The 20,478-nt window shown below is 34.3% G+C and overlaps 1 protein-coding gene across 1 annotated transcript; it reads left to right on the top strand.

Annotated features, from left to right (window-relative positions):
• Window positions 1–108: 108 nt before the first annotated feature.
• LOC133200744 (post-GPI attachment to proteins factor 6-like) lies at window positions 109–18,815 on the top strand. The gene is made up of 12 exons (XM_061336526.1): window positions 109–189; window positions 5,039–5,207; window positions 5,456–5,663; window positions 10,503–10,642; window positions 10,876–11,144; window positions 11,302–11,693; window positions 12,070–12,275; window positions 12,516–12,658; window positions 13,804–13,982; window positions 14,336–14,602; window positions 15,319–15,535; window positions 18,459–18,815. The coding sequence occupies exons 1-12, from the start codon at window positions 126–128 to the stop codon at window positions 18,551–18,553; spliced, it is 2,349 nt and encodes a 782-aa protein (XP_061192510.1). The 5' UTR covers window positions 109–125; the 3' UTR covers window positions 18,554–18,815.
• Window positions 18,816–20,478: the final 1,663 nt, after the last annotated feature.

Below are 20,478 nucleotides of genomic sequence, written 5' to 3'. Positions count from 1 at the left end.
TAAAACCTTAACAGAACTCCTGTGAGATAATACTGTGTATTTAACAGAATTAAACTGTGGACGTTATGATATATTTTGAGTCGGGTTCGACACATTCTTTTATTTTGTTTACTTCCGGTTTTGATATGAAAGGGGAATATGCTTGTCTGACTGTATTTTTTCTTTTGTTCAAAACTTCTTCAACTGAACGTAAGTTAACACGCATGAATTTTTTTTACATTGTACAGTATTGTTTTCTCCAAAACTTTTTTAAAAAATCGATGAGCTGACCTTTGTAAAATACCATGTGTAATGTACAGATGTAGGTAATTAGCTGTTTAATAATGGTAGTATATATATACGAACTATACGGTTACCTAGTGTACAGGTCTCTGCTAATGCCCATTTATGGGAATATATAATTATATACATGATTATCTACGTGTCAATTATTAGAAAGTAGTATTGATACAGAATACATCTTCAAAACGTGAGAGAAAGAGAAAGTAGCGTATTTCATGGAATTCAATTAACCTACATTTCAATGATCTCATCATGAATAAATATAGACTCTATTTATTTGAAACTAAACTGCATGTAAACATTACTTGTCGATTTATAATAATAGAAATTATTGAAGACTCAGAGAGGTCCCATTATTAAAACATAATGTTAAGACTTGGGACAAGACTCGATGTATTTTACTTTTAAATTTATCTTACAGTAGCCAAACCTGAGGTTTGGCTCAGCTGGTGTTTGGATACTCCAGCATGCTAGAGGTTCACGGTGAGATAGGGTGAGTTAACCATGCATCGGACACATACCTTGCTTCAGACAACTTTAAGCAATAAACTTTCATTGTACCCGAGTCTCCCCGTGTTTTTACTTGTTTCTGTCTTAAAGGTGAAGATTGAAACTTTTTAATGATGCCGATTTTTATTTTCATGTTGAGATAAAAATACCACAAGAATGGCCTTGAAATTACGTCATATTTTGCATCATCAAAGGGGAGTAACCAGAAATTTACGATTTTGCAATTTTTAGAGTTGTCGTTCCTTTAAATAGACGTCAACGGAACGGGTCGGACCTAGATAAAATTTATCAATAATTGATAATTTTACAGAAATTTTCTAAAATTTTACTTCAGTGTTCGTATAATATTTCTTAGAGTTGTTTTTAACTAGTATGTTTATTTCACCGTACATCGGACACAAATTAACCATGCATCGGACACTTTCCGATGCATGGGTTATCACTTCCATTTTCATATAAAACCCAAATGACAGCTGTTTTTTACGGAAATAGAAAATAGAAACTCTAAATTTTCAGTGAAAATACAAATAATCGATATATGACGACTAGAAGTAGACTCAATTTATTTCTTTAAACTAGATGATGATAACCCACGAGACAAAGGCGCAAGTTGCCATATTACTAGTACTGTAAAGCCTTTCTAAGGCGATGTGATGCAACTAAAATCTTTTCACATTTGTGGATCGAAATACTCATTCAAATTTAATTAGAAGGTTAATTTTTAAATAAAAGATAAAAATGTTTTGATATCACTCATTTTAAAGCACCGAGATCAAGGTATGATATTTTTCTGGTTTAAATATCGTATGTTCGATGCATGGTGAATATTGTCCGATCCATGGTGAATTCTGACTTATTCCGAAAAAATCGATTTTTAATGATATTTTCTCAATAAATAGGGCACGGTTGTATCAAAAATTTATATTTTAACCACATACTACATATTAAGTTCCATTTTGATAATATTCGGTCGGTAGCGATATCGGTAGAACTTGTTGAAGTGCGAGGGTGTCCGATGCATGGTGAATTCACCCTACTTCTGACTTGGCGCTCACTGCTGTGTAACTATAGCATCCATTGTAAAACTTCTCAATGCTGAAACTCCAAGTAGAAATAAATTGTTTAATGACAAATTCAGACATTTACGGTTTATAAAGTGTAATCTGCCCCAACCCAGGTTATACCAGTATAAATTGGGTAGCTATTAAATTCATTCCTTAAATAGATTGATTGCTAATACAAGACTTGCATTGTTTTGTGTCAGTGTATGCATTAATATGCTCAGGCCAAAAAAAATAATAGTCTTGTTTCCTGCTACCTGACCTACCCTATTTTTTTTGCACCCGACCCTAAAGTTTTTTTTCAAGTTTTGGGAGAAAAAAAATCAGGAATTTCTGGAATTTCATCGTTCTGTCACTGTAATCGGTTTCCGTGTTAACACAAAACAAGCATTTCATGAAATTCTTGTTTTAAATATGGACTTTCATAAAATACCACTTGAGTTGTGCATAAAAGACATGAAATTCAATTTTAAAAGACAATGTTTAATTTTATCCTGTATTAGTTCATATCCAAAAAATGCTGTCGGAAAAAAATAAAATAAAAATATAAAATAATTTTCCTACCTACCTACCCTATTTTTATCAGGCTGGTAGCAGGAAACAAGACTATTATTTTTTTTGGCCTCATTAAAAAATAGCCTTCAGAGGAAAGAGTCCAAGGTATATAAGGAGCGTAGGGATGTTAACTGAGGCTCTAACTTGTAGGAGTAAATATTAGGACTGACGTCTTTAGTGATGGTAGTCTTTGTAAGAGGTACTTACAGGACTGAGCATGACTTGATCTATCACTGTAAAGAGTAGAAAGCGTGTTCTGTCACTGTAAAGAGTAGAAAGCTTGATCTAAAACTGTAAAGAATAAGAAGCCTGATCTATTTTTCTAAAAAGTAGGAATCTTGATCTACCACTGTAAAGAGTAGGAAGCTTGATCTATCACTGTTAAGGGTAGAAAGCGTGATCTGTTACTGTAAAGAATGATAAGCTTGATCTACCACTGTAAAGAGTAGGAATCTTGTTCTATCACTGTAAAGAATGATAAGCTTGATCTACCACTGTAAAGAGTAGGAATCTTGATCTATCACTGTAGAGAGTAGGAAGCTTGATCTGTCACTGTAAAGAGTAGGAAGCTTGATCTATCACTGTTAAGAGTAGAATGCTTGATCTATCACTGTAAAGTGTAGGAAGCTTGATCTATTACTGTAAAGAGTAGAAAGCTGGATCTGTCACTGTAAAGAGTAGAAAGCTTGATCTATCACTGTAAAGATTGTAAACTGTAAATATTACCTCAGAACCTTGATTTAATAAATTTTTAGCTCACCTGAGATGTAAGCTCAAGTGAGCTTTTCTGATCACCCATTGTCCGTCGTCCATCCATCCGTCTAAATTTTTCACATTTTTCAGCTTCTTCTCAAGAACCACTGAGCCAATTTTAACCAAAGTTTGCACAAAGCATCCTTGGATGAAGGCGAGTTTAATTTCTTAAAATGAAGGGCCAGCCCCCCTTCCAGGGGGTGATAATTTTAAAAAAAGACAAAAATAGGATGGTGTCATTAAAAAATCTTCTCAAGAATCACTGGGCCAGAAAAGCTGAAACTTAAGTGGAAGCCTCTTGAGGTAATGTAGATTCTAAATTGTTCAAATTACGGCCCCCGGGGATTGGGTGGGGCTACAATAGGGAATCAAAGTTTTACTTTGAAATATATTAGGGATGTCAACGAATAGTTGACTATTCGACTATCAGTCGAATGGACCGATGATCGAATAATGAAACGACATTCGAACATTATTATGATTAAATAAATGCACTAAAAGAGTTATAACAAGATGGAATTCTCATCACAAAGTTGAGAAACTGTCTTTCCTCAGAGACAGTCTATAAGATGATTTTTCTCAACAAAAAACTGTTGATTTTCCATGTACGTATGGAAAGTACAATAACTATAAGACTTAGTGCTTCACTACTGAGAGAATTATTGGTCAGTAACGGCCTGTGTTGTTTTCGAAATAAACTACCCACTAATAGACTACCTTTGTTTGTAAAATATTAATTGGACTTGATCTTATACCATGTTCCAATTATTTTTTGTTATTTTAAGATTGCTCAAATGCAAGGAACAATCATAGCTGTGACATGTTTTGACAGGTCGATAATTATTAAAACAATTCGCTTGCATTTTTTACTGTTTAAGGACATTTTGATAGCCAGAGCAATCAATAATTGAATAAGCAGTATCTAAATGTTTTTAATAATTTCATGGGCACATGACGTGTAAAAAGTGTGAGATTAACCCCCACCCCCCACCCCCAATTCATTTCATAATATTAAGCTTTAAAAAATATCGGCTGGCATTTTTTTTAATGCTGACTAAAATACAGACTGACTGCATGTACAGACCAATTACTGATTTCTGTTGACGGGGAAATCATAGACATACATTTTGGAGAATTAGGTTTCTAAATTTATTTCATATAATCATGCTATCCACGCGTTACGTTGCATTAATTTTGATGGTACTTTTTAAATATATTTAAGTAAAAGGATTTTTTTAGTTATAAATACATTATGTACAAGCGAAGTTTGAAATAATTTTATTTTCAGAAAGTGTTCCGAATATTCGACTATCGTTCAAATAATGCAATCGAATAAATATTTTGACATCCCTAAAATATATATAGGAAAATTCTTTTTAAAATTTCTTCTTAAGAACCACTGCACCAGAAAAGCTAAAACTTATGTGGAAGCTTACTGGGGTGGTATAGATTCTAAATTGTTCAAATCATGGCCCCTGGGGGTAGGGTGGGGCCACAATAGGGAATCAAAATTTTACATTGAAATACAAAGGAAAAATCTTTAAAAGTCTTCTTCCCAATAACCACTGCACCAGAAAAACTAAAATTTATATGGAAGCTTCCTGAGGTAATGTAGATTCTAAATTGTTCAAATTATGACACATTGTGGTAGGGTGGGGCCACAATAAGTATTACAAGGGGGAAAATCTGGTGAAGAACAGCAGGATCAAAGTTACTCAGGTGAGTGTTGTGGCCCATGGGCCTCTTATTTTAATATGTAGTAAGTCTTTATAAGAGTAAGTTTTTTGTAACAAAAATGAATAAATAAATAAAAGGCCAATTTTTTTTATTTTTATTATATTAAATTATTTTGTACTTCTTGCTTTTTTTTTTTGCAGTATATTCAACCACTGTATCATGGACGTTGATGGTTCAGATGAGCGATTACAGAGGGTACCAATCTGCACGTCTAACATCAGTAGACATTCCTCCTAATACAGCCAGTGCATTAATTGACATCCGAAGTTCTGCCTCGGATCTCAGCTGTCCTCATAAGACTGTCAATGTGTAAGTGGACCTATGCTAATAGGATCAGCAAAGCTTCAATTTTTTTTTTTAATATTTTATATGCATCATATTACTTGTTTTGAATTGATAAATACAAATCATTTTTTTTATTTAGAAACAGAAGTAGACTGCTTTAGATTTTGTAATTATATCAAGGGATTTTTTTGGGTTTTTGACTTTGAGACGATTTTTTAAATGCTACAAAATGAAAATTCTGTAATAAGTAATGTAAATTACTTATGATTTAGATATGTGCGTCCAGGAGGATATCCTATAGGGACCCCTTATAATGAGTCCTTCCCTGATAAGTTCCATCTAAGGAGAAAGTTGGAACACCATGTCATCTCCATCACAAACAACCAATCATCAATTTTAGTTTTACCAACACCTCAGTCGGGCACTTGGTACATTACATCATTTTTACCAAAGAAATCCAATGAAAAGATCACTCAGAAGGTTTGTGATGAAAATCAACTGGACTTTGTAGAAATGTTAATCAAGGATAATGTATAAAGGTCTAACTCACTGCGGGTATACACAACTATATTCCTCTGAAATTTATTTTTTATTATGAATATATTATTATAAATAAATCTAATGCACTTTTAAGAATATACAGTACCAACCTGACACAAAGCAGTCCCAGAGCAGTCCTGGGGACTGCTTTCTGGGACTGCTAAAGCAGTCCCAGAGCAGTCCCACAGCGGTCCCAGAGCAGTCCCACAGCGGTCCCAGAGCAGTCCCAGCGGTCCCAGAAAGCAGTCCCAGCAGTCCCAGAAAGCAGTCCCAGTGGGCGGGGTTAATTAATTTAATGGGCGGAGCTTACTCAGAAATGAGATTACCAATAAACAATGTAACTATAAAAGGCAGTTGAAATATTATTGATGATCCATTTCTTTCTGAGCAGTATCAATTCTCATGCGACAGTCATTTTTTAACTGTTAAGAAAATCACACTACGCGTGAAACAAATAATAAATATTGAACAAAGAAGACGTTCACACCTATAAATAACATGAATATTTAAACACAGTTTTGTGGTATATTAATTTTTCACCAAATTAAATCAATTTCTAAATTACTGTGATTGATATTTGTTTCCATATTTATTTATTTATTATTTTTTTTATAGATAATTAAGCTTGAGTTATTTATTTTCTATCAAAACTAGCTTTAAATAGGCCTTATAATTATACAGCAAGGCCGATTTCCATACTATACTCTGAATGCAGTTTTCTTAAGTATACTGGAGCTTTTGAAAAATTCTTTGTGTATTATATTTCAGTCATGATTATTTTCACTGACTTGCCAATTTAATTATCGTTAAATTATCTATGTTACAGAAAACAATAATACTTTTATTATATAAACGTTTGAGTGTACATCTGTAAATCACACGAATGGAACCCTCAGATTATGTTCAAAATTAATTAATCCCGAAATAAATTTATACACATTTATTGAAACAAAGATTTTTTGCAGTACATAGATTGAAATTAGTGTCATTGTTGACCAGCATGTTCAGTGATGTGTAACACAGATACCCAAATAACATGCATTGACTTTCTGCTAATCATGCCCGAAGGCGATTGAAACTTCAGGTGTTGACACTATCTTATACATTTGTATTGCTTTTTAATAATCGGCCAGGAAAACACAAACAAAACAAATAAGAAATAAGTCACAATTCCCAATATTTTAAAATGTTTATAAATTTACTCTTTTAATTACTTGTTTATAAATCAAAAACGAATTCATAAATAAATCCCCCAATAATTGTTCACAAATATAATGTTTTAAATGACTGAAGAATGGTAGAATAATTTTATTTCATGGTCATTTAATAAATTATTAGGTTTTATTTGAGGGTGGTAAAAAATAGCATGGAATGATCTTTTTTAGCATGCATATGGTTTTAGCTTTTTCAATTTAAAAAAAAAATCCAGTACAGTACGTCCCTCTGAATGTCTTATTGTAATGACAAGTTTGTTTGTTCTTTTGTTTGTTTGTTTGTTTTTAAATAGTGCTAAGGCAAACTTTGAGTACATTCCGTAACTTGACAGCATTAATTAATTAAATAGGCCTCGATATTTTTTTTCAAACACCTGTATTAAAGTTTTAATTAGCATTAATTAATTAAATAGGCCTAGATATATATTTTTTTTCAAACACCTGTATTAAAGTTTAATTTAAAGGATAAAAGTCATCTCCTTACTTCCCTTTTAACTACTTTCATTTTTTAGCTCACCTGAGCCAAAGGCTCAAGTGAGCTTTTCTGATCAAAATTTGTCCGTTGTCTGTCGGCGTCGGCGTCGTCGGCGTCGTTGTTGTCGTAAACTTTTCACATTTTCATCTTCTTCTCAAGAACCACTGAGCCGATTTCAACCAAACTTGCCACAAAGTATCCTTGGGTGAAGGGGATTCAGGTTTGTTCAAATGAAGGGCCATGCCCTCTTTCAAGGGGAGATAATAAAGAATTAGTGAAAAATTAATAGCATCTTTTAAAAATCTTCTTGTCAAGAACAACAGAGCCAGGGAAGATGAAACTCATGTGGAAGCATTCTCAGGTAGTGTAGATTCAAGTTTGTTCAAATCATGACCCCCGGGGGTAGGGTGGGGCCACAATGGAGGATCAAAGTTTTACATAGAAATATATAGGAAAAACCTTTAAAAATCTTCTTCTCAAGAACAGCAAAGCCATGATGAGTCATATTTATATAGAAGCATGCTCAGGTAGTAAAAATTCAAATTTGTTCAAATCATGACCCCCGGGGGTAGGGCGGGGCCACAATGGAGGATCAAAGTTTTACATAGAAATATATAGGAAAAATCTTTAAAAATCTTCTTCTCAAGAACAGCAAAGCCCTAATTGGTCATATTTATATGAAAGCATCCTCAGGTAGTGTAGATTCAAGTTTGTTCAAATCATGACACCCGGGGGTAGGGCGGGGCCACAATTGAGGATCAAAGTTTTACATAGAAATAAATAGGAAAAACCTTTAAAAATCTTCTTCTCAAGAACAGCAAAGCCATGATGAGTCATATTTATATGGAAGCATCCTCAAGTAGTGAAGATTCAAGTTTGTTCAAATCATGACCCCCGAGGGTAGGGCAGGGCCACAATGGAGGATCAAAGTTTTACATAGAAATGTATAGGAAAAATCTTTAAAAAATCTTCTTCTCAAGAACAGCAAAGCCCTGATTAGTCATATTTATATGGAAGCATCCTCAGGTAGTAAAAATTCAAATTTGTTCAAATCATGACCCCCGAGGGTAGGGCGGGGCCACAATGGAGGATCAAAGTTTTACATAGAAATATATAGGAAAAATCTTTAAAAAATCTTCTTCTCAGGAACAGCAAAGCCTTGATTGGTCATATTTATGTGGAAGCATCCTCAGGTTGTAAAAATTCAAATTTGTTCAAATCATGACCCCTTGGTGTAGGGCGGGGCCACAATGGAGGATCAAAGTTTTACATAGAAATATATAGGAAAAATTTTAAAAATCTTCTTCTCAGGAACAGCAAAGCCCTGATTGATCATATTTATTTGGAAGTATCCTCAGGTTGTGTAAATTCAAGATTGTTCAAATCATGACCCCCTGGGGTAGGGCGGGGCCACAATGGAGGATCAAAGTCTTAAATAGAAATATATAGGTAAATATCTTCTGATGAAGAACTGTAAAGCCATGATTAGTCATTTTGATATGGAAGCATCCTCAGGTAGTGTAAATTCAAGTTTGTTAAAATGATGACCCCCCGGGGATAGGGATGGGCCACAATGGGGGGTCGAAAATTTTACATAGGAACATATAGGAAAATATCCTCTTCTCAAGAACTGAAAATCATGTTTAGTCATTTTGATATGGAAGCATCCTCAGATAGTGTAAATTCAAATTTGTTCAAATGATGACCCCTGGGGTAGGGTGGGGCCCAATGGGGGATTGAAAGTTTTACATAAGAACATGCAGAAAAAATATTTCTTCTCAAGAACAGAAAAGCTATGTTTAGTCATATTGAAATGGAAGCATCCTCAGGTAGTGTAGATTCAAATTTTCAAATATTGACCTCTGGGATAGGGAGGAGCCACAATGGGGGATCAAATTTTTACAAAGGATTATATGGGAAAAATTTTTCAAAATTTACTCAAGTACAACAAAGCCATTTGTTATATTGACATGGAAGCATCATCAGGTATCCCCCCTCCCCCCCCCCCCCCCCCCCCCCCCCCCCCCCCGTAACCTTTTCAATACTGAACTGATTTGTGCTTTTGTGCTTTTGCCTAGCCAATGTGCTCAGGTGAGCGATGTGGCCCATGGGCCTCTTGTTTAAATTAATTCTAGACTACAATTGTGTAAATTTACAGCCCCTGAAGACATTTAGTAATTACATGTATATTTATCTCTACTTATTAAAATGTTGTAAAAAATCCTTGTTTTTTTTTTTCATTCTTTATCTTGAACACCTCTCTGCTGAAAGTAAACAAAACAACAACAGGGAGCCTGCAAATTCAGAATACACAAGGGGCGGAGCTATCATGTCACTCAGAACCTTTTTCATGCATGAGTGAACAAAGCAGTCCCAGAAAGCAGTCCCAGGGACTGCTGGGTCTGCTTTCTAGAGCAGTCCCAGAACAGTCCCACAGCAGTCCCAGAGCAGTCCCAGAGCAGTCCCACAGCAGTCCCAGAGCGGCCCCAAAGCAGTCCCGGGGACTGCTTTCTGGGACTGCTTAGATGTCAGGTTGGGTCTGGTTGGTACTGTAGTGAAGCTATACATGTAGCTGTTTTACACTTGTAAGGATATTTTATTAAAAAGGATTGTAATGTAAGGATAGTTATTTTACTGTAAGGATAGTTACTTTACTGTAAAGATAGTTATTATGTAAGGATAGTTATTTTACTATAAGGAAAGTTATTATGTAAGGATAGTTATTTTACTATAAGGATAATTATTTTACTGTAAGGATAGTCATTTTACTGTAAGGAAAGTTACTTTACTGTAAAGATAGTTACTTTACTGTAAGGATAGTTATTATGTAAGGATAGTTATTTTACTATAAGGATAGTTATTTTACTGTAAGGATAGTCATTTTACTGTAAGGATAGTTATTATGTAAGGATAGTTATTTTACTATAAGGACAGTTATTTTACTGTAAGAATAGTTATTTTACTGTAAGGATAGTTATTCTTTACATTCAGAGAGTGATCTGAATCATTTATTTAGAGAGAAGACGTTGTATTACATGTAACTTTTAGTTGAACATCATATTACATGTGTCAGTACTCTTATTATGACAGGGAGTAAACGAGAAGAAATGTGTGTATGGGTACGGAGTCCGAGTTATCACAGCTGTCCAGGAAGATATCAAGATCATCAACGTCAAAGAGAGAATAGATATCAGTATCAAGGAGACAGAGGGGCCAAACAAAACTGTAAGGTAAGGATGTCAACAGACAGACCAGAGGCTTATACAGCTTTACTAGGGGTGGTATTGGGCTAACTATAGGGTAAGTAGGCCAGAAACATTCAAGGAGAGCAGGGCCTTATAAATATCTACATCAAGGGTCCAGATGGTCTTTTAGGGGGAAAATTGTTTAAAGACATTGCAAGATTTTTAAGGAGAAAAAACATACTAAATAGCTGCACAGTTCACATATATTTTCATTCCAGATTCTGGCTGTCAGATAATATGTATGCTTACTCTGTGGTGCTCAGTGATTGTACGGAGAAGATGGAAAACTCAACAAGTAATGCTTGTGCTGTACTAGTAGATACCTCAACTGGTAGCCTGCCCTCCACAGACAATGCTGTAAACTGTCAAAATGAAACCCAGTGTAAGGTTGAGATCCACTCCCCAGTAATCACAGACTGGAATTACATCAGATTTAGGTATAGGGGCAGTGGCATCCTTAACTTCACACTCAGCTTCACTCCTAAATGTAAGTGGTTGCTATTGCTTAAGGGAAGATTACTATGTTAAATTTTCAGTTTCTTTACTTTTTTCCTGTATATTTTTTCATGATAAAAGTACTTTGAAACCAAATTTATGGAATAAAATTGATTTGATAACTTTATTTCCATTAAAAAATATTGCAGATTGTCCTCTTAATAACATCTACCAAATAATTACTGATGATGATGAAACTAATATGGAGGAACCAACAGTTAGAATACAGGACACAGTAGCTGGCTCTGATGTAAACAACAGTACTATAAATAGTAACATGACCTTGGCCCCAAAAGTAGTGAACTCCAGTCTGACCCAGGAAAATGTCTGTATACTGATCTCAAGCTTAGGACGATTCCAGATCTCAAAGGACCTCTTCAAAGTGTCTTTCTACTTTCCTAATGTTTTCCTGAATCCAATACCAAATAATGAGATAATGGTGTCAGATGAAGCAGTTTTAATCTCCGATCTCAAACTGGAAGCTGACAAGGATCTGGGGGGTACATTCAAAATCCAGGTCAAAAATGCTCCATATAAAATAGTAAGTGTTAATTAGAAATTTCTTATTTATCTTATCTTTTTTAAGTAATATTGTTGAGATTTGTTGAATCAATGTAAACTTTTGTGCAAAACCTTCTGACTAAATTTTCATCATCATTATTCTGATGTTAAAATAGATGACTTTAAAATGGTAATATAGCTTCAAGGATGAAAGAACCTTTTTTTCCAAGGACTTTTTCTTTAAGAAAACCATGTTGTATGAGAAGCTTACATTTGTCATTGTCATTTCAGTTGCACTTTCATTTTCAATAAAAAAAAAAATGATAGTCTTTCTTCAAACAATACAATATAAAGGCTCATTTGCGAACTATTTTAAGTACCAAGTAATTTAATCTATTTTCCTTGTTCTGTTTTAGAGTGCCACACAGGAGGCAGTTGTATGGGTCTGTCTCGTCAGGGGTTATCTCCCTCATCAAGAAACCATTAGACAGTGCCCTCAGGGCCTACCATTGACTGTCCACTCTAATTCAACCACCCCAGTCACTCAGTACATCCCCTATCCTGAGGCAGGGAAGTGGTACCTGGCTCTCCATAGCCAGTGTACCAACAAAACATCAAATCAGTAAGAACTTCTCTACCTAACTGAGTTTATAGTCATTAGAACATATTAAGTACAATTAAACCACAGAATTAAGGTACTCAAAGGCTGGAAATCAAAACTGTTTTGGTACATATGTACTAAGATGAGTCTACAGAGGGATGAATATCTGTTAACTGAATGTCCAAATATCCCACAATGTAAGTAAAATTATGTTATAATGTTTGTAGTACAATGTATATACTGTTACTGCTTGTATTTTAGGAAAGAGCCGTGTTACATTTTACCAGGGATAAGTGTGAGTTTAAGTATTGTGGGGTGTGTAGATGATCAGTGTGGAACGTTTGGATCATGTAAGGAGTACATTAGTGGCTCTCACATCTTCAGCACCTGTCAGTGTTACTCAGGCAAGTCAACCTTTCCCCAGTATGTAGACAAAGCTATTCTAAAGATAATAAGGCTAGGGGTATACTTATGATTGAAGGGTAGGAGAATATGTAATCAACTTAAAATCTATTGATAAAACATGCAAAATAAAAATGTCCTGTAAGAACAAAAATCTTAACTAAATAAGCAGGGAGAAATATATATATAAAAAAAAAACAAGACACAATATACATGTTTTGTTGTATACATGCAATCTGCAACTTTCCAATATTTAGTTGCCTTACCTTCTTTCTTGAGACATTTATTCTGTATTAGTGAATAGGTACAATTCTCATCAATAATAAAACAAAAGAAAATATTACTTAAACCAATCCCTACATTGAGATTATGATTTTTATCATTTATATCTCATAGAATTATGCATAAACAAAATTATTGAATTAGATGGTGTTGTACAATATTTTGAGTCTTGCTTTTATTTTTTAGCTCACCTGAGCTGAAAGCTCAAGTGAGCTAGCTTTTCTGATCACCTGTTGTCCATCATGCATCCGTCAGTCCATCCGTATGTAAAAGTTTCACATTTTCAACTTCTTCTCAAGAACCACTGTGCCAATTTTTACCAAATTTAGTACAAAGCATTGATGAGTGAAGGGGAGTTTATATAATTTAAGTGAAGGGCCAAGCCCCTTTAAAGGGGAGATAATCAAGTAAGACAATGGTAGGGAGGGATCATTAAAAAATCTTCTTTTCAAGAACCACTGGGCCAGAAAAGCTGAAACTTATGTGGAAGCTTCCTGGGGTAAAGTAGATTTTAAATTGTTCAAAGCATGAGCCCAAGGGGTAGGGTGGGGCCACAATAGGGAATCAAAGTTTTACATTGAAATATATGGGAAAAATCTTTAAAAATCTTCTCGAGAACCACTGGGCTAGAAAAGCTGAAAAGCGTAGAAGTCTTATGATTCTAGATTCTAAATTGTTCAAATCATGGCCCCTGGGGATAGGGTGGGACCACAATAAGTATTACAAGGGGGAAAATTTGTTGAAGAACAATCAGCAGGGCCAAAGTTACTCAGGTGAGCGTTGTGGCCCATCCGCCTCTTGTTAAAATTGTAATAAGTATAGAAATCTTTGTGTATCATTTAATGTTTTATAGTCACTGTTTTAGGTTGGGCTGGGTATGGGTGTACCGATGGTCGTGATGCAGAGAGTAACGACACCATTCTGTTGGGGACCCTCCTCCTGTCCCTCAGTAACCTGTTCTTTATCCCCAGTATCGGCCTTGCCCTCTATCGACGCTACTTTCTGGAGGCTCTTGTTTACTTTTTCACCATGTTCTTCTCTACAGTAAGCTTATAGTCTTTAAAATACTCTTCTTCCTAATGGCTAAAAAAGCAATGTAAAGAGTTGTTGTGGTATGTACAATATTTTAATAAAAATCCCTCAAATAGGATAGCTGAAAAGGTATAACTCACTGGTCTGCAAATAATTCGAATGGACAACCAATTTTTTGGCAGATGAGAGAGCTGCAGTCCTATAACTTTAGTTTTGTGTGATTTTAAACTGAATTTTGAACTGGTTGTTTTGTTGAGTAGACTTCCTCAGTCTATGACTCCAGTCTCACTGTGTTTGTCAGGATTCTACTTTCATTTTACTGTTTACTTGTATCTACAGCCTCTTTGTGATGTTTCTTCTTTCAGTTTTACCATGCCTGTGACTCCAGTAAAGCTCTCTACCAGTACTGCATGATGAAGTACGATGTACTTAGTTTCTGTGATTTCTTTGGTTCGTACACATCATTCTGGGTCACAACGTTAGCCATGGCCCGTCTGCCAGAGAAGGCCAAAAGTTTTCTAGTCATGTTGGGGGTGCTGGGGCTGGCGGTGGGGATGCAGTATGATAAACACTCTCTCTATGTGTTCCTCATTCCTATCTGTTTTGGCATTATCATCATGCTGACTTCATGGGTAAATGCATCCAAAAAAATATATATTTTATTAATAGATTATTAGCGTGATCTGAAATGTTTAATAATCTTAAGGTCAAGATCTAGTAAATGACTTTAGACTGTCTTTTTGGTGCTAGATCCATTATGACGTCATAATTGATTTAAGCTTAATTTTTCCCGTACTTTACGGCTGTAAAAGAATTATGTAGCAAATGAAGCATTTTCAATGTATTCAATTTGAAATCATGTCAAAAGTAACCCCGATATCTGTATTTAATTTAATATCATTTTGAAGTAGAGGTTAAGAAGAAATGAAAAACCGTTTTTTTGAGAGACTGTAGGCAATATTGATACATTTCTTTTATCTGAGATGGAAAAAAACTCCAAAATTTATACCTGGCTTTCTTCGTTTTTCATTAAAAATTACAGTTTAAAATATATTTTTTCGTCTAGTTTTTCAAAAAATTATGTCCCGAAACACCCTATTTTTGCAAGCTATATTTGTAAGAGATCATTAAAAGAACTCGTTTCTCAAATTTGAAAAATCTGTAGGCATCTTTCATTTACTAGATCTTGACCTTAAGTTGTTTTCCTTTTTTTTAATGGACATAAATTGTTATAACACTGTCAACGAAATTTCACTTTTATTGATTTTTCTTTTAACAAATTCATAAAGTACAAAACGGTGTTCCATTTGTAAAAAATGAATCTTTGTTTACATGTTTTGTGTTACAGATTTTACGATGTGTAAGAAGACGTCAGCTGTACCCCTCTAAGCGGCGCTACCTGCTGTTCCTGTTACCGGGAGTCTTATGTGCGGGTACTGGTGTCGTCATCTTCACATTCCTGGAGACTGAGGAAAACTACAAGTATATACACAGTGTGTGGCACGCCTTGGTGGCGCTGTCCATTATGTTCCTGCTCCCGCCCCGACAGGCAGACAAAACAGAAGGTAGAATACCTTTTGTCAATGAAATTGACCTGGAGCCACTGTCATAATTATACCTTTTGAATTTTTCTAAGTCTCAGGGACTTGCTGTGTGCTTGTTGCTTTCTATTTGGCTTTTGTGTGTAGATGATTCATGTACTTAAGAGTTTAAGCAATAGTGCTCAGGTAAATACAGTTAATCTATAAATATTAAACAAAACTTACAAATCAAACCTTTATGTTCCTTGAAAACATTTTGTTAAAACAAAAGTTTCTTTAAAGAATAAGTATGATTTGTATAAAATAGTTTCAAATTTGTAAAGTAATGGGCCGATTGGCGTACTTTTTACAAATTTATGCTGGTTTCAGTCACAAATGTAGAAATACTGTAGTCAATAAACAAGAGTTTAGAAAGTTACAGTTGAATGCTACAGTAACCTAATTTAATGCTGGAATATGTCTACACTGGTGCTTTCTAATTGCTTCTAATTTTGTTTGCCATCAGGTATTATACAGAATGTTTACCTTTAATTCATGGTTTTAATCCATGACATATTGTTTTATATTTTATGAATATTTATCTAATTTAGATTTTAATTATTAATATGATTTTTTACTTTTATTTTGCATATAATTTATTTTAATAAATATTATATACTGTATGTACATACTGGTAATCAAGTATGCAGCATTCATTTTGATTTTTTGCATGTTCAGTAGCAATCAAATTTTATGTCATTTGACCTTTGCACTATTACTCTCCTTGTTGATTGGTCGAAGGGTGCTTCACCTTGGCTCCAGCTCAGAGTAGCGGGCTTTCTTTGTGCTCGTATTGCATGTAGTATATACCTCATGGGCATTTTTCAACTTAATGTATCATCATTGGCATTTATAAGTATGTATAAAAGAGAAAAATTTGTATACATACTTTATCATTAAGCTGAAGAGCCTGTGGATAACCTAACATAAAGTGATATTTTAATCCATCCATCGTTCAGTTTCTGTCTTAACTACAGAGCACACACACATCAAAGAACAATGAAAACAATCCAGTCCATTTATATGTCGTTAGCAGTATGTTATATACAGGAATGAACCTAATACTACATCTGTCTTTTTGGTAATAAACTTTTTGTTAACTGAATTGAAATTCGTTCCAGACAATTAACACATTAAAAAACAAACAGTATTGAAACTCTAAGCATGTCTGCTTTTGGAGGAGGGCTAAAACCCCATTCATTTTTGTGAATAAACAATTGTTTAAATTTTAAAAATGTCTGCTTTAAACTATTTTGATGAAATATTGTCCGAGTTGGCAACACAACAATAAAACAAAAATCATCTCTATAATTTTTATATTTAATCACTTTGTTGAATGTTTTGACACAATCATTTTTCTATCACTGGCTTTTACCTCTTAGATTTGGATACATACACTATTAACTAACACAGAGAAAAAAGGATTCCCTTGGAAAGACAAGCTTTAGTATTCAGACATAATCATCATTTTAACCACTGCCTGTAGCAGTAATACTTATCTGGCTTGTGGACTGTATGTTTGATTAACCCTGCCTGATGATTCTGTTTTGATGCTTGGAAAGTTGGATGTGTACAAGTCTTTCAGGATTTTTAGAAATATTTTATCAGATACTAACAACAACCTTTTATTTAGTGCATAATGAACGTAGCATGAGTTTTATATTAATGTCATGGTTGTCATTACCACAGCTTTACTTTGTTTACATTTTAATTTCATTTTAACGAATTTAATTTGTTTTGTTAGTTGTTTACAATGTATTTTCTTTTTCTCAGAGAAATAATGATGAGTATATGCCCTTAGTTTTGTTTTGTATAGGTTATGTATGTGTACTTATACAAATGAATTTTGCCATCAAGGTAACTTCAGTAAAGCATGAAATCCAAGATGATCGTCTCCTAAACAAACATTTACTATACAGGTTTATATAACAGGACTACAGGAAATTGATTTCAAAGATTTCCAAGTACACAGCGTTTGTTAGCACTACTGCTATGGGAAAATGTCTGTCCATTTGTCTGTCTGTCTGTAAATATTTTTTTTCAAATTCTACTCCCCCAACAATGTTGCCATGGTTTCCAAAATAGAAATTTCTGGAAAATTCTTTCAAAATGCCACTGCTCCTACAGTTTTGGTCCTATTCCAATAAACCTTTGTATACAAGTAGATTATACTAAGATGCGTAATTGTCTTGAAGAGTTTTTAATTTCAATGAAATAAAAATGAACACTTTGAAATTCTATCAAAATTCTCCTCCTCCTAAAGTTATGCTCTTATTTCAGCAAAGTTTTTTAATAATAAACAAGTACACTACACTGATATAGATTGATGTACATATATCTGTTTTTGAATTGGTGAATGGGGTAGCCATTGTTATTAATACAAAAAAATTCTGTTAAATTCTTCCAGAAGGCTACTTCTCCTGCAGTTTTAGTCCAATTTCAATTAAATTGCCCAACAAATAGACTAAACCAAGGATCGTAATTGTACTTATTGGTCTTGTAATAGTTTCATGTTTACCTACTACTTTTCTCTTCCTTGTTATAAGTTCAAACCAATAGAGCTACAGTCTCATCACAGACTTCTGGTTTCTGGATGATGAACTTCTCTTGTGCAATAATTTTATTGATTTTTTATAAAATCAATACATTTGAAGAATCTAATAAATTCATCAGCACCAGCATCTTGTTCAGTCTTGTTTTGCATGTTTAATTTTGGGAACTCTGGGATCATTCAGTTCTTTCTTTTTACTCGGTGAATACTATGTTTGGATGATCATTTCACCAGGATATTAATTCATAATTACAATAAAAAGTAATGCAGTTTGGGTGCTAGAAATACCACCTGAGTAATGGAGTTGTTATTTGTATTTGATAAAGCAGCAATAAGTGAGGTCATTCTCATTTACAGAACATTCATGCTTGCACAAGCCCTGGGAGACATGTTCTTCTATCCGTCTACTTGGCAATGATTCTGAAAATGAATCTGGGAATGAGGACCAATGAGGTTGTGTTTTACATCTTAGAAAAAGATAATCCAACACCAAGAACTCTTACTTAATAATTGGACATATTCATGAGTTGTGCTACAGAAGAAATCCACCGCCTATGAATCTCTCTAGTATACTTTTATTTTTAAGAACATATACAAGTATTGTATGTAGAAACTTGCATTCTATTTTTTTTTTCATGAAATATAATCAAAAAGATTAGCTTTCTAATCCAAGTACTGTTGTACTTTTAAAACGAATAAATCTGTAATATTGATTCAGCTTGTAGAATGCTTATGATTTCTTAATGAAGCTCTAAAGGATAATTATGGAAGCCAGTTGGTGCCAGGTAGAAAAAATATTTTATCTGGCGGCCGCCAAATCTTTTTATCTGGCGGCCACCAGATAAGTTTCTGGCGGCCGCCAGTTATTTATGTGGCGGCCGCCAGATAAAATATTTTTTTTTTGCCTGGCACCAACTGGTTTCCGTAGAAAATACAGTGTAGGTTCCTACGTGCAAAATTTAAAAAAAACCTAAAAGTTACTCTGGCGGCTGCCAGATAAGTTTCTGGCGGCTGCCACATAAATAACTGGCGGCCGCCAGAAACTTATCTGGTGGCCGCCAGATAAAAAGATTTGGTGGCCGCCAGATCTATTTATCTGGCGGCAGCCAGATAAAATATTTTTCCTGCCTGGCACCAACCGGTTTCCGTAGAAAATACAGTGTAGGTTCCTACGTGCAAAATTTAAAAAGATAATTTAAAAAAAAACTAAAATTATCAAATATTTTCAAAATATGACAACTTTTATAATAAGTTATCTGGTGGCCCCCAGAACTTTTTATCTGGCGGCCGCCAGAAAATTATTTGATGGCTGCCGCCAGTTATTTATGTGGCGGCCGCCAGATAATTATTTGAGTTTCTGGCGGCCTCCAGATAAAATATTTTTTCTACCTGACACCAACCGGCTTCCATAGATAATCGCCTATCGCAAGCGAGTTGAGGCTAGGTATAGGCACTTCTATGCAAATGAGCTAATAAAAGCACATAAGATGTATATGTATTATACAAAGTTTTAATTTATTTTCTAATACATACTTGGTACCCACAACATGTTAAAGCTAGTGCACATTATGATGTCATATTATGATGTCATTGTTCTTTACCACACAAGGTAATAAACAACAAAACAACGTCGGTGCAAGGGCATATCCTACTTGATTTTAAAAACATAATGTATAATATTTAGAAGAATATTGTTAAAAATTGATAAAATTGCTGCACAAATCCTATGCACTTTCCCATTTGATGAAAATTTGAGGAAACTTACACAGGACTGTGAATTTTTACCATGTTTCAACTCAAATCTTTATGAATACATGTAGTAACTAAACCATTTCACTGTCAACATTTGTGCAGCAATGTCATAAATCCTTGGAATATCCTGCTTCTATTTATACCTTATTTCTGTAAAACAAAATAAAATATACCCATGCGGTGAAGCTATTTTGCTGATGTTCCTTATAAACTTGTGTAGTAGAAAAACGTTGACGTCATAATTTACACTGGCTACCACATGTCGTGGTTACCAAGTTTGTATTAGGAAACAAGTTTGAACTTTTTCTGTATGAAAGGTATAGCCCTTATGCGTTTTAATTAATTAGCTCATTTGTATCAAAACGTCTATACTTAGCCTTAACTCACTTGCGGTGGTAACATACTTGTAAACAGTATTAAGCAGCTTCAGTATTTGTAAGATGTGCATACTTATTTAAAGCTTGATTATCAGTTTCTAATAAGCTGCTGTTAGATATTGCATGTCTAATTTTGATGAAAGGAATTTATTGAATGAATTTCTTTGGTTTAAGTTTTGCCAAGTATTTGTTTTGGCCTTTTGTAGAAACTTAAGCACCATCTATGCACAGTCACTTAAGTGCCCTGG

Source organism: Saccostrea echinata, unplaced genomic scaffold (genome assembly GCF_033153115.1).
Source record: "Saccostrea echinata isolate AGI-Se365-2 ecotype Australia unplaced genomic scaffold, CSIRO_AGI_Sech_v1 ptg000041l, whole genome shotgun sequence".
Taxonomy (NCBI): domain Eukaryota; kingdom Metazoa; phylum Mollusca; class Bivalvia; order Ostreida; family Ostreidae; genus Saccostrea; species Saccostrea echinata.
Note: the sequence above shows the minus strand (reverse complement) of the source record. Positions and strands in the feature narration are given on the sequence as shown.

Bases quoted from the DNA above. Each gene is read 5' to 3' on its own strand.
- LOC133200744 (XM_061336526.1), top strand. From the start codon at position 126: ATGAAAGGGGAATATGCTTGTCTGACTGTATTTTTTCTTTTGTTCAAA. The intron at 5,208-5,455 runs GTAAGTGGACCT...CTTATGATTTAG, and splicing joins CCTCATAAGACTGTCAATGT to ATATGTGCGTCCAGGAGGAT. The intron at 10,643-10,875 runs GTAAGGATGTCA...TTTTCATTCCAG, and splicing joins GGGCCAAACAAAACTGTAAG to ATTCTGGCTGTCAGATAATA.